The 14,587-nt window shown below is 47.0% G+C and overlaps 1 protein-coding gene across 1 annotated transcript in view; it reads right to left on the reverse strand.

Annotated features, from left to right (window-relative positions):
• Nucleotides 1-14,587, reverse strand: part of LOC120035868 (diacylglycerol kinase delta-like) — a 54,600-nt gene that overhangs the window by 28,293 nt on the left and 11,720 nt on the right. Inside the window, exons 6-13 of the mRNA XM_038982329.1 lie at nucleotides 14,331-14,490; nucleotides 14,066-14,174; nucleotides 6,153-6,292; nucleotides 5,444-5,528; nucleotides 5,192-5,283; nucleotides 2,933-3,032; nucleotides 1,865-2,016; nucleotides 1,600-1,676 (exon numbers count right to left, since the gene is read on the reverse strand). Of these exons, the coding sequence (XP_038838257.1) occupies nucleotides 1,600-1,676; nucleotides 1,865-2,016; nucleotides 2,933-3,032; nucleotides 5,192-5,283; nucleotides 5,444-5,528; nucleotides 6,153-6,292; nucleotides 14,066-14,174; nucleotides 14,331-14,490 (915 nt within the window). The remainder of the gene's footprint in view (nucleotides 1-1,599; nucleotides 1,677-1,864; nucleotides 2,017-2,932; nucleotides 3,033-5,191; nucleotides 5,284-5,443; nucleotides 5,529-6,152; nucleotides 6,293-14,065; nucleotides 14,175-14,330; nucleotides 14,491-14,587) is intronic.

The raw sequence follows: 14,587 nt of genomic DNA on the forward strand, positions 1-14,587 counted from the left end.
TTGTCACTCACGTGGTTCTGGCTCTTTCAGCTCCTCACTGTTCTCTCTCTTTATGGACGAGGAGGAAGACATGTGCTGGATATGAGTGTGTCTGTTCTGTTCATCTACCACTAGAGAGAGAGAGAGAGAGAGAGAGCGAGAGAGAGCGAGAGAGAGAGACAGACAGAGAGAGACACAGAGAGAGAGAGAGAGAGAGAGAGAGCGAGAGAGAGAGCGAGAGACACAGAGAGAGAGAGAGAGAGCGAGAGACAGACAGAGAGAGAGACCGACAGAGAGAGACAGAGACACACAGAGAGAGAGAGAGAGAGAGAGAGAGAGAGAGCGAGAGAGAGACAGAGAGACAGACAGAGAGACAGACACACAGAGAGACAGACAGACAAACAAACAGAGAGACAGAGAGACATACAGACAGAGAGACAGACAGAGAGAGAGACCGACAGAGAGACAGAGACACACAGAGAGAGAGAGAGCGAGAGAGCGACAGAGAGACAGACAGACAGACAGACACACAGAGAGACAGACAGACAAACAGAGAGACAGAGAGACATACAGACAGAGAGACAGACAGAGAGACAGAGAGAGACAGAGAGAGAGAGAGACAGACAAACAGAGACAGAGAGACATACAGACAGAGAGACAGACAGAGAGACAGAAAGAGAGAGTGAGACAGAGAGAGAGAGAGAGAGAGAGAGACAGAGAGAGATATGCATTGTGTTTATGTTAGTTTTTATGTGGGTGTTTTCAGTGCATGAGTGCTTCTGTACGTGTGTGAGTACAGTAACAGTGTATAATTATTAATTATAAGTGTGTGTTTCTTGTTTGTGTACATGTACAGTGCCTTCCGAAAGCATTCAGACTCCTCAACTTCTTCCACATTTTGTTACATTACAGCCTTACAGCCATGAGGTCGAAGGAATTGTCCGTAGAGCTCCGAGACAGGATTGTGTCGAGGCACAGATCTGGGGAAGGGTACCAAAAAATTCCTGCACCATTGAAGGTCCCCAAGAACACGGGGCCTCCAACATTCTTAAATGGAAGAAGTTTGGAACCACCAAGACTCTTCCTAGAGCTGGCCACCCGGCCAAACTGAGCAATCGGGGGAGAAGGGCCTAGGTCAGGGAGGTGACCAAGAATCCAATGGTCACTGACAGAGCTCCAAAGTTTCTCTGTGGAGATGGGAGACCCTTCCAGAAGGACAACCATCTCTGCAGCACTCAACCAATCAGGCCTTTATGGTAGAGTTGCCAGACAGAAGCCACTCCTCAGTAAAAGGCAGATAACAGAGCTTGAAGTTTGCCAAGAGGCACCTAAAGACTATCAGACCATGAGAAACAAGATTCTCTGGTCTGATGAAACCAAAATTGAACTCTTTGGCCTGAATGCCAAGCATCACATCTGGAGGAAACCTGGCACCATCCCTACGGTGAAGCATGGTGGTGGCAGCATCATGCTGAGGGGATGTTTTTCAGCGGCAGTGACTGGGAGACTAGTCAGGATCGAGGCAAAGATGAACGGATTAATGCAATTTTAGAATAAGGCTGTAACGTAACAAAATGTGAAACAAGTCAAAGGAGTGAATACTTTCAGAAGGTGTTGTACCTTTCCCAGCCTGCTCTATGATCTGGCTCAGCGCTTTCTTCAGACTGTTAGCTCTCATCATCAGCTGTTCTCTGGACCTGTACCAGGGTTGGAGACAATTCAAATTCCAGTCAGTCAATTCAGGAAGTAAAATGAAATTCCAATTAAATAATTGGAAAAAAAAAGCTGATATTTTCAATGACTTAATCAACTGAAAAGTATATTTTTTATTTATTTATCAAATCCCATGAATTCACAAAAAATTCAAATTGACCCCAACCCTGACCTGTACGGGGGCCGGGATTCCCCTCCAGGGGTGTCTGTGCCCCCCTCCTGGTCCTCGTGGGGTGGCACGCTGCCCACTGGCACCACCTTGGCATCAGCCTCCTCACTCAGAGCCTTCACCAGGCTGTCCAGCTTCTCATTCAACAGAGTACACTGAGGGAGAGAGACATACAGAGAGAGAGAGAGAGCGAGAGAGAGAGAGAGCAAGAGAGACACACACAGAGAAAGAAAGACAGACAGAGAGAGAGAAAGCGAGAGAGAGACATACAGAGAGAGAGAGAGAGAGCGCGAGAGCGAGAGAGACAGAGAGAGAGAGAGAGAGAGCGAGCGAGTGTGAGAGAGAGAGAGAGAGCGAGAGAGACAGAGAGAGAGAGACAGAGAGAGAGACAGAGAGAGAGAGAGAGAGAGAGCGAGCGAGTGTGAGAGAGAGAGAGAGCGAGAGAGACAGAGAGAGAGAGAGAGAGAGAGAGAGAGAGAGAGAGAGAGAGAGAGAGAGAGAGAGAGAGAGAGAGAAAGAAAGAGACAGAGAGAGCGAGAGAGAGAGAGAGAGAGAGAGAGAGAGAGCGAGAGAGAGAGAGAGAGACAGAGAGAGACAGAGAGAGACAGAGAGAGAAAGACAGACAGAGAGAGGGTAACAAGTAAACATTCTGTTCTACAAGTGGCATAGGTCTGTCTGGGTTGTCAGTTCAGCTCAATACAATAGATACATTATGTAAATGCAGAAGCAGAATCCACTCAATTGGAATATATGAATAAATGTTTTTAAAAATACTACATTATTATACTGGCCTCTAGCCAGTTACAAAAGCTTCTGTCTACATCCCTAATGGAGCCCTATTCCCTATATAGTGCACTACTTTAGACAAGAGCCCATAAGGGTCTGGTACAACGTAGTGCCCTATAAAGTGAATAGGGCTCCATTTGGGATGTAGACAGAACTAACTCGTTTATTTCTTTCTATTGACCTGGATGCTACTGTACGGCTACACACACATCTCTCTCCTGCCCACTGGTTAGATGTATTATACAACCTGTTACATAACACACACACACACACACACACACACACCTTCTTGGCCATAGCATCGGCCTCCTCCTTGTTCTCTGTGGCTCTCTCATACGCCTTCCCCACCTCTGCTACGAAATCATTCACCGTCCCACACAAAAACCTGATAGATAGAGAGAGAGAGAGAGAGAGAGAGAGAGAGAGAGAGAGAGAGAGAGAGAGAGAGAAGAGATAGAGGGAGGGAGGGGAGTTGGAAGGAGAGGAGAGAGAGAGAGAGAGAGAGACAGAGTTGGAAGGAGAGGAGAGGAAGAGAGAGGGAGGGAGTTGGAAGGAGAGGAGAGAGAGAGAGAGAGAGACAGAGTTGGAAGGAGAGGAAGAGAGAGGGAGGGAGTTGGAAGGAGAGGAGAGAGAGAGAGAGAGAGTTGGAAGGAGAGGAGAGGGAGAGAGAGGGAGGGAGTTGGAAGGAGCGGAGAAGGAGAGAGATCAGAGAGGGAGTTGGAAGGAGAGGGAGGGAGGGAATTGGAAGGAGAGGGAGGGAGGGAATTGGAAGGAGAGGAGAGAAAGGGAGAGAGACAGAGGGAGGGTGTTGGAAGGAGAGGAGAGAGGGAGAGAGGGAGAGAAGAGATAGAGGGAGGGAGGGAGTTGGAAGGAGAGGAGAGAGAGAGAGAGACAGAGTTGGAAGGAGAGGAGAGGGAGAGAGATCAGAGAGGGAGTTGGAAGGAGAGGGAGGGAGGGAATTGGAAGGAGAGGATAGAAAGGGAGAGACAGAGGGAGGGTGTTGGAAGGAGAGGAGAGAGGGAGAGAGAGAGGGAGAGAGAGAGAGAGAGATAGTGATACCAGTGTGAAACATATTTCTCCATTCCTGTAATGTACTGCATGAAAATTCATTTTTAAACCATACTTCACCTTTCAGGAGAGAGAGATACACATTCTATATAAGTACAGAGCAGACATGACATCCCCTATTGCACTGATGATGTCAGCACTAAGGAGTCCCCCTAAGTAGTGTCTGTAGCCTAATGCACTGATGATGTCCCCTAAGTAGTACACTCTACAGCTCTAATAAGGTCCCCTAAGTAGTGTCTGTAGCCTAATGCACTGATGATGTCCCCTAAGTAGTGTTTAGTCTTGTGTAACCCAGCTGGCACAGGGACTGAACAGTGAGATGAATCAATACAGACATCCTCCCTCCCTCCCTCCTTCCCTGCCTCCCTCCCTCCCGGTCTCCCTCTCTCCCTCCCTTCCTCCCTCCCTCCCTCCGAGATACTCTACCTCTCCCTCCCTCATCAGAGATACTCTACCTCTCCCTCCCTCATCAGAGATACTCTACCTCTCCCTCCCTCTCTCAGAGATACTCTACCTCTCCCTCCCTCATCAGAGATACTCTACCTCTCCCTCTCTCATCAGAGATACTCTACCTCTCCCTCCCTCATCAGAGATACTCTACCTCTCCCTCCCTCATCAGAGATACTCTACCTCTCCCTCTCTCATCAGAGATACTCTACCTCTCCCTCCCTCATCAGAGATACTCTACCTCTCCCTCCCTCATCAGAGATACTCTACCTCTCCCTCCCTCATCAGAGATACTCTACCTCTCCCTCTCTCATCAGAGATACTCTACCTCTCCCTCTCTAATCAGAGATACTCTACCTCTCCCTCCCTCATCAGAGATACTCTACCTCTCCCTCTCTCATCAGAGATACTCTACCTCTCCCTCTCTCATCAGAGATACTCTACCTCTCCCTCTCTCATCAGAGATACTCTACCTCTCCCTCTCTCATCAGAGATACTCTACCTCTCCCTCCCTCATCAGAGATACTCTACCTCTCCCTCTCTCATCAGAGATACTCTACCTCTCCCTCTCTCATCAGAGATACTCTACCTCTCCCTCTCTCATCAGAGATACTCTACCTCTCCCTCTCTCATCAGAGATACTCTACCTCTCCCTCCCTCATCAGAGATACTCTACCTCTCCCTCCCTCATCAGAGATACTCTACCTCTCCCTCCCTCATCAGAGATACTCTACCTCTCCCTCCCTCATCAGAGATACTCTACCTCTCCCTCCCTCTTCAGAGATACTCTACATCTCCGTCCCTCTCTCCTCTCCCTTCCTCACTCCCTCCCTCTTCAGGGGTACTCTACCTCTTCCTCCCTCTCTCTCCCTCCCCCCTCTCCCTCCCTCATCAAAGATACTCTCCTCTCCCTCCCTCTCTCTCCTGTACTCCATCCTCCCTCATTCCAGACATCCCCAGGATATTCAGACATGATCCCTCCCTCCCTCCATCCTAACCACCCCGCAGCCCAGCATGCAGTGCACGTACTTGGCAGAGGATATGACATCAGTGTGTTTGTCCGAGTCCAGGATTTTGGTGAGGTGGGAGGCCACAGAGTCTGCATACTGAGTGATGTGGACCTGAGGGGAGAGGAACAACCAGTTTCATGGTAAAGTCTGTGGATTTTGAGAAACTGAGGTGTCATTTTGGCTCAAAGAGAAATGACCAGTTGCGTGATAAAGCCTGTTTATTTTGAGAAACTGCGGCGTCTTTTCGGCTCAAACCGGAGCCCTATAGTACCTGCAAGGGTGAGTCGGGACTAAAATATTCTTCCTTCACCATTGGACAGTGTTTGGTGGGAAGCTCGTATGTCATCACACTCCACCTGAGAACACACACACACACACACACACACACACACACACACACACACACACACACACACACACACACACACACACACACACACACACACACACACACACACACACACACACACACACACACACACACACACACGTCAAATGGCAGCAAATCGCAGACATCAACAGTTAGTCTGACTCAACATAGTGACCTCATTATATCTCAGAGAACAGATCATTGTAATCCTTCAGTCTTCCATAAGAAGTGTTGTGTGTGTTGTGTGTGTGTGTGTGTGTGTGTTGTGTGTGTGAAAACCGATGATTTAAATCCTTCACTATCGTGATAATAACCATGTGAAGAGGAGCATGCAGGAAGTGACTGATCCAGTCCTGAAGACAGATACAGGATAGAAAGCCCAGCTCAGTAATCTCCTGTCCACCTGACATAAGTCATCTGTTAGTTTCCTATTCACCGACTCAGTATCCTGTCCCACTTTTAAAGACTTCGTTCATATCTTCAACATACCTTTTATTCCCTAGTTGTAGAACTAAAAAGACCTTTCATAACTGCTCTGTAACTGCCTGTGTAAATACATGGTTTTCCTCCTCTTCGGGGTAATACAGGTATTCATTCATCCCTGGCTTACCTGTCCAGCATCTTAGTGGTGGCTCTCTCCAGCTTCTCCACGATCTGTAGCAGCTGAGTGTCATCGTCACACAGCGCTCCCCAGCCCAGCACCCTGGCTAGGTCATTACCTGTCCCCAGGGGGAGCACACCTAGCTGGCACTGGAGAGAGGAGAGGGAGGGAGAGGGACGGGGGGAGGGAGAGGGACGGAGAGGGACGGGGGGAGGGGGAGGAGGGAGGGACAGGGGGGAGTAGGGAGGGAGAGGGGGGGTAGGGAGGGAGAGGGACGGGGGGAGGAGGGAGGGACAGGGGGGAGTAGGGAGGGAGAGGGACGGGGTGGATGGGGAGGGAGGGAGGGACAAGGGGGAGTAGGGAGGGAGAGGGACGGGGGGAGGGAGGGACAGGGGGGTAGGGAGGGAGAGGGATGGGGTGGAGGGGGAGGGACAACACACAGGACAGATATCAAGATAGATACACACATTTGAAAAGACTGTTAGACTGTCAGAATCTCTCTGTCTCCACATTATATATCTCTCTCTCTCTGTATCTCTCTCTCTCTGTATCTCTCTCTCCACATTGTATCTCTCTCTCTCTCTGTATCTCTCTCTCTCTCTGTATCTCTCTCTCTCTCTGTATCTCTCTCTCTCTCTGTATCTCTCTCTCTCTCTGTATCTCTGTATCTCTCTCTCTCTGTATCTCTGTATATCTCTGCATCTCTCTCTGTATATCTCTGCATCTCTCTCTCTGCATCTCTCTCTCTCTGCATCTCTCTCTCTCTCTGCATCTCTCTCTCTCTCTGCATCTCTCTCTCTCTCTGCATCTCTCTCTCTCTGCATCTCTCTCTCTGCATCTCTCTCTCTCTGCATCTCTCTCTCTCTGCATCTCTCTCTCTCTCTGCATCTCTCTCTCTGCATCTCTCTCTCTCTGCATCTCTCTCTCTCTCTCTCTGCATCTCTCTCTCTCTCTCTCTCTCTCTCTCTCTCTCTCTGCATCTCTCTCTCTCTCTGCATCTCTCTCTCTCTCTCCGCGTTTCTCTCTCTCTGTCTCTGCATCTCTCTCTCTCTCTCCGCGTTTCTCTCTCTCTCCGCGTTTCTCTCTCTCTCCGCGTTTCTCTCTCTGTCTCTCTCTCTCTCTGCATCTCTCTCTCTCTGCATCTCTCTCTCTCTGCATCTCTCTCTCTCTCTCTCTCTCTCTCTCTCTCTCTCTCTCTCTCTCTCTCTCTCTCTCTCTCTCTCTCTCTCAATTCAATTCAATTCAATTCAAGGGGCTTTATTGGCATGGGAAACATGTGTTAACATTGCCAAAGCAAGTGAGGTAGATATTATACAAAAGTGAAATAAACAATACAAATTAACAGTAAACATTACACATACAGAAGTTTCAAAACAATAAAGACATTACAAATGTTATATTATATATATACAGTGTTGTAACAATGTACAAATGGTTAAAGCACACAAGTTAAAATAAATAAGCATAAATATGGGTTGTATTTACAATGGTGTTTGTTCTTCACTGGTTGCCCTTTTCTTGTGGCAACAGGTCACAAATCTTGCTGCTGTGATGGCACACTGTGGAATTTCTCCCAGTAGATATGGGAGTTTATCAAAATTGGATTTGTTTTCAAATTCTTTGTGGATCTGTGTAATCTGTGGGAAATATGTCTCTCTAATATGGTCATACATTGAGCAGGAGGTTAGGAAGTGCAGCTCAGTTTCCACCTCATTTTGTGGGCAGTGAGCACATAGCCTGTCTTCTCTTGAGAGCCATGTCTGCCTACGGCGGCCTTTCTCAATAGCAAGGCTATGCTCACTGAGTCTGTACATAGTCAAAGCTTTCCTTAAGTTTGGGTCAGTCACAGTGGTCAGGTATTCTGCCACTGTGTACTCTCTGTTTAGGGCCAAATAGCATTCTAGTTTGCTCTGTTTTTTTGTTAATTCTTTCCAATGTGTCAAGTAATTATCTTTTTGTTTTCTCATGATTTGGTTGGGTCTAATTGTGCTGTTGTCCTGGGGCTCTGTGGGGTGTGTTTGTGTTTGTGAACAGAGCCCTAGGACCAGCTTGCTTAGGGGACTCTTCTCCAGGTTCATCTCTCTGTAGGTGATGGCTTTGTTATGGAAGGTTTGGGAATCGCTTCCTTTTAGGTGGTTGTAGAATTTAACGGCTCTTTTCTGGATTTTGATAATTAGTGGGTATCGGCCTAATTCTGCTCTGCATGCATTATTTGGTGTTCTACGTTGTACACGGAGGATATTTTTGCAGAATTCTGCATGCAGAGTCTCAATTTGGTGTTTGTCCCATTTTGTGAAATCTTGGTTGGTGAGCGGACCCCAGACCTCACAACCATAAAGGGCAATGGGCTCTATGACTGATTCAAGTATTTTTAGCCAGATCCTAATTGGTATGTTGAAATTTATGTTCCTTTTGATGGCATAGAATGCCCTTCTTGCCTTGTCTCTCAGATCGTTCACAGCTTTGTGGAAGTTACCTGTGGCGCTGATGTTTAGGCCGAGGTATGTATAGTTTTTTGTGTGCTCTAGGGCAACAGTGTCTAGATGGAATTTGTGGTCCTGGCGACTGGACCTTTTTTGGAACACCATTATTTTGGTCTTACTGAGATTTACTGTCAGGGCCCAGGTCTGACAGAATCTGTGCAGAAGATCTAGGTGCTGCTGTAGGCCCTCCTTGGTTGGTGACAGAAGCACCAGATCATCAGCAAACAGTAGACATTTGACTTCAGAGTCTAGTAGGGTGAGGCCGGGTGCTGCAGACTGTTCTAGTGCCCGCGCCAATTCGTTGATATATATGTTGAAGAGGGTGGGGCTTAAGCTGCATCCCTGTCTCACCCCACGACCCTGTGTGAAGAAATGTGTGTGTTTTTTGCCAATTTTAACCGCACACTTGTTGTTTGTGTACATGGATTTTATAATGTCGTATGTTTTACCCCCAACACCACTTTCCATCAATTTGTATAGCAGACCCTCATGCCAAATTGAGTCGAAGGCTTTTTTGAAGTCAACAAAGCATGAGAAGACTTTGCCTTTGTTTTGGTTTGTTTGGTTGTCAATTAGGGTGTGTAGGGTGAATACATGGTCTGTTGTACGGTAATTTGGTAAAAAGCCAATTTGACATTTGCTCAGTACATTGTTTTCATTGAGGAAATGTACGAGTCTGCTGTTAATGATAATGCAGAGTATTTTCCCAAGGTTACTGTTGACGCATATTCCACGGTAGTTATTGGGGTCAAATTTGTCTCCACTTTTGTGGATTGGGGTGATCAGTCCTTGGTTCCAAATATTGGGGAAGATGCCAGAGCTAAGGACGATGTTAAAGAGTTTTAGTATAGCCAATTGGAATTTGTTGTCTGTATATTTGATCATTTCATTAAGGATACCATCAACACCACAGGCCTTTTTGGGTTGGAGGGTTTTTATTTTGTCCTGTAACTCGTTCAAGGTAATTGGAGAATCCAGTGGGTTCTGGTAGTCTTTAATAGTTGATTCTAGGATTTGTATTTGATCATGTATATGTTTTTGCTCTTTATTCTTTGTTATAGAGCCAAAAAGATTGGAGAAGTGGTTTACCCATACATCTCCATTTTGGATAGATAATTCTTCGTGTTGTTGTTTGTTTAGTGTTTTCCAATTTTCCCAGAAGTGGTTAGAGTCTATGGATTCTTCAATTACATTGAGCTGATTTCTGACGTGCTGTTCCTTCTTTTTCCGTAGTGTATTTCTGTATTGTTTTAGTGATTCACCATAGTGAAGGCGTAGACTCAGGTTTTCCGGGTCTCTATGTTTTTGGTTGGACAGGTTTCTCAATTTATTTCTTAGATTTTTGCATTCTTCATCAAACCATTTGTCATTGTTGTTCATTTTCTTTGGTTTTCTATTTGAGATTTTTAGATTTGACAGGGAAGCTGAGAGGTCAAATATACTGTTAAGATTTTCTACTGCCAAGTTTACACCTTCACTATTGCAGTGGAACGTTTTACCCAGGAAGTTGTCTAAAAGGGATTGAATTTGCTGTTGTCTAATTGTGTTTTGGTAGGTTTCCAAACTGCATTCCTTCCATCTATAGCATTTCTTAATGTTACTCAGTTCCTTTGGCTTTGATGCCTCATGATTGAGTATTGCTCTGTTCAAGTAGACTGTGATTTTGCTGTGGTCTGATAGGGGTGTCAGTGGGCTGACTGTGAACGCTCTGAGAGACTCTGGGTTGAGGTCAGTGATAAAGTAGTCTACAGTGCTACTGCCAAGAGATGAGCTATAGGTGAACCTACCATAGGAGTCCCCTCGAAGCCTACCATTGACTATGTACATACCCAGCGTGCGACAGAGCTGCAGGAGTTGTGACCCGTTTTTGTTGGTTATGTTGTCATAGTTGTGCCTAGGGGGGCATATGGGGGAGGGAATGCTGTCACCTGCAGGCAGGTGTTTGTCCCCCTGTGTGCTGAGGGTGTCAGGTTCTTGTCCAGTTCTGGCATTTAGGTCGCCACAGACTAATACATGTCCCTGGGCCTGGAAATGATTGATTTCCTCCTTCAGGATGGAGAAGCTGTCTTCATTAAAGTATGGGGATTCTAGTGGGGGGATATAGGTAGCACACAGGAGGACATTTTTCTCTGTTAAGATAATTTCCTTTTGAATTTCTAGCCAAATGTAAAATGTTCCTGTTTTGATTAATTTAATGGAGTGAGTTAGGTCTGCTCTATACCAAATTAGCATTCCCCCTGAGTCCCTTCCCTGTTTCACACCTGGTAGTTTGGTGGATGGGACTACCAGCTCTCTGTAACCTAGAGGGCAACCAGTGGGTCCGTCTCCTCTGTACCAGGTTTCTTGCAGGATGACAATGTCTGCATTACCGATTTCTTTGGTGAAGTCCGGGTTCCTGCTCTTTAGGCCAAAGGCAGATGACCTCAGGCCTTGGATATTCCAGGATGATATAGTGAAGGCTTTTTGTTCCATAAAGTGTCCAATGTTGTTGGTCGTGGTTTGGCCTCAGGCCAGTAAGTGTGAGCAGAGCCTGCTGAGCATCTGGTACATGCCGTTGGCTTGGGCGAGTGTAAGAGTGGGGGTTGGGCCTGTTTGCCCGCTCACTACCTGGGCGTATGTGTGACTTCCATGTTGATGCCCTCTCTGCGGGGGTGGGGTGCATGGGGTGGGCAGGAGTGGCATAGGTCTGATCTGAGGGGGCCTAAATTGGGTGTGGGCATGGTTGATGTGGGGGGGTGTTGATTGGTTGGGGTGGGGGTGTGTCTGGGGGTGCTGTGGTCTGGATGTAGGTCCTCTTGGCGTGGGTCCTCTATGTGTAGGTCCAGGGTGGGGTGCTGAAGGTCTTGGAGGGTGTCTCGCTGGTCTGGGTGGGGTGTCTATTGATCTGTTGCTCCTGTGTGAAGTGTTGGGGCTGCGTTTGAAAGCGATGTCCTTTAGAGTCCGGGCAAAGGTGGGCACTGCTGCCTTGTAGAGGTGGACCTGGTCATAGAGGCTGTTCAAGTCCAGGGTGGAGTGGTGGGCCAGGAAAACATTTGGTTTTGAGGCACAGTCACGGGAGATGCTTGCGTTTACCCGCTGTATTGTAGCAGGGTGGAAGTCTTTTCGTGGTAGCAGGGTGGAGATAACCACTTGTGCATTGGGGAAAGTAGAAGAAGCTTTTTCAATCACTCCCTTCAGTGCTGTGGCCACCCTTTCCTGCTGTGCTCTCAGGTCGTTTGTGCCTGTGTGTATTATTATGTGGCTAGGTGAGCCTAGTTTGTCCTCAGACAGAAGGTCTAGGGCGCACTGGGTGTTTGGACACCAGAGTTTAGACACACTGTGTTTGGGAAAAAGTTTTTTTTCTTCTATAAATTTCCCATTTGAGTCCATAAGGAGAAAAATCTGTGTCTTGTGTTTGTCCTCAGTGGGTGTGGGGGGGTTGTCAGGAGGGCTATCAGGGTGGCTGACAGGGGGGGTGCTCAGGGGGGGTGAGAGCTGCTGGGCTTGGGGTTTTTCTTTTGTCTGTTCTGCTGTGATGTTGACTCTATGGTCAGGGTCTGGTGTGGACTGTTCTGCTGTGGTGTCGAGACTTTTGTCGGGTGATGAGGTGGGCTGTTCTGCTGGCTTCTCTGTGGGGATGGCCACCTCCCTAGTGGGTTGTTCTCTGTCACATGCCATCCCCCTCAACCTCTCCTCCAGCAGTCTGATCCTCTCCTCCATCCCCCTCTCCCTCTCCTCCAGCAGTCTGATCCTCTCCTCTAGTGCTCTGTTCTGCTCCTGCTCCTGCTTCTGCTCTTTCTCCAGTTGAAGTTGTCTCTTAACTGTCCAGAGTCCAGATGTGTCTCTCTCCACCTCCAGCTCTCCTGGTCTGGTTAAGGGGGTGTTGTTGTGCTGGACTGTTGTCTGGGTCTGTGCTGACTGGAGTGTAATCACCTGCTGTTCCAGCTCAACCTGCCTTACCTCCAGCTGGGTGAATTTATCCTTCATTTCAATGAGGGAGAAGTGCTCTGTACTGGGAGGTTGACTGTCTGCTGAGGGTTGCTCGTCTGTGGGGTTATATGATGAAGAGTTTTGGTCTGACCCGCTTGGGGTGGGGGTATCTTTATCAAGGGAGAGCTTCTCCTGCTGGGCTAATTCTTTGATTAGGTGAAAGTCCAGCTGAAACTGTTTGGGGTTGCCCTGTACCAATACTGTTCCAGACTTATATAGATTTATGTTAGCTGACTCAGAGTCCTCGTTGTCAAGTATCCTGAGTTTCCACCCCTCGTTAACCCCCCCTCTCTTAACAGAGGGGTAGTGTGCTAATATAGCACTGTGCCATGCCAGGGGATGGTTTGTGTGGAAGATAAGGTTGCTGATGTTCCCATTTTTGTAATAGTCAGCAAAAAGTGTCTCTTGATTTTCCATAAGGAGCTTCATTTTGTGCTCTTTTCTTGCCTTGTCATTCTTTACACTCCCAGGGTACTGTATTTTAATTACCTCTGAACAGCAGGAGGGAGCTTCTAAGGCCTCTCCATTTGGTTGGGGTAGACTATTCGACTCTCCTGCCATTGTTGGGCTAATGGTCTTTGACACCTCTCACTTGACACGTCAGTGCTAGTTGAAGCTGTATCAAGCTTGGCAATTATGTTTCATTCAATGCTTATAAAGTAATGTCATGTATTTTTCTTCTTGGCTTTTGGCAATAGAATATAGTTTCAGACTAAACATTACTCACTCAGTTCCAGGTTGGGTGGTGTTTTCAGGTTACTGTTGTTTTCCAGAGAATTTGCTGTGTAATAATCCTTGGTAGTTGTGAATCTTTCAGGTGATTCCGTAATTCCGTCCAAAATCAGGTTGTAGGTTTTGAGTTTTGATTTGAATTTAGGGTTATGTTGTAGAGGGTAGCATCCTGTATGTGTTCCTGACAAAAAATCCAAGTTTAACTAACTCTAAATCTATATTTTTTAAAGAAAATGCTGAAAAATGCAGGAGCTCATCTGATCATGACCTCTGTCTCTCTCTCTCTCTCTCATCTCTCTCTCTCTGCATCTCTCTCTCTCTCTCTCTCTCTGCATCTCTCTCTCTCTCTCTCTCTCTCTCTGCATCTCTCTCTCTCTGCATCTCTCTCTCTCTGCATCTCTCTCTCTCTGCATCTCTCTCTCTCTGCATCTCTCTCTCTGCATCTCTCTCTCTGCATCTCTCTCTCTCTGCATCTCTCTCTCTCTGCATCTCTCTCTCTGCATCTCTCTCTCTGCATCTCTCAATTCTATTCAAGGGGCTTTATTGGCATGGGAAACATATGTTAACATTGCCAAAGCAAGTGAGGTAGATAATATACAAAAGTGAAATAAACAATCAAAATGAACAGTAAACATTACACTCACAGAAGTTCCAAAAGAATAAAGACATTACACATGTCATATTATGTATCTCCACATTGTATTTCTCTCTCCGTGTCTCTCTCTCTCCCAGTCCTACCTGTTTGTGCAGGTTTAGTTTGTCCAGTGCAGACAGCACCCAACCAACACTGCCATCTCCTCCGCACACCAAGATACGAAACGTGGCAAACTTCTGGAACACACGCAGACTACAGAGGGAGAGACAAGGGATCAGTGGAGCACCTCTCATAGTCAAAGATTATATGAAACCAAAGATATTCAACATCACAGATTGTATAAAGCCAAAGATGATGAATAACCAAGATAATCACCAAAGACGTAAAACCAAGATATATAACTCTTACCCCATCTGAGGCCCTCCGTTCATTAAGTCAAAGACCTGTGCAGGGTTGAGGAGCTGTTTAAACTTCCTCAGGAACTTAACTCCTTGGTTGTCTCCACTCTTAGAGTTACAGAGGACCAGGAGAGGAGAGGTGCAGGAGGGAGAGGTGGCCTTCCAGAAGCCTGGCGAGAAAGATGAACCAAACAATACAGGTTTAGATTGGGGTCTTAGAAGGCGTCCCAAATGGCACCCTATTCCCTATGTACCTTGGACCTCTGG

Source organism: Salvelinus namaycush, unplaced genomic scaffold (assembly GCF_016432855.1).
Source record: "Salvelinus namaycush isolate Seneca unplaced genomic scaffold, SaNama_1.0 Scaffold1122, whole genome shotgun sequence".
Lineage (NCBI taxonomy): Eukaryota > Metazoa > Chordata > Actinopteri > Salmoniformes > Salmonidae > Salvelinus > Salvelinus namaycush.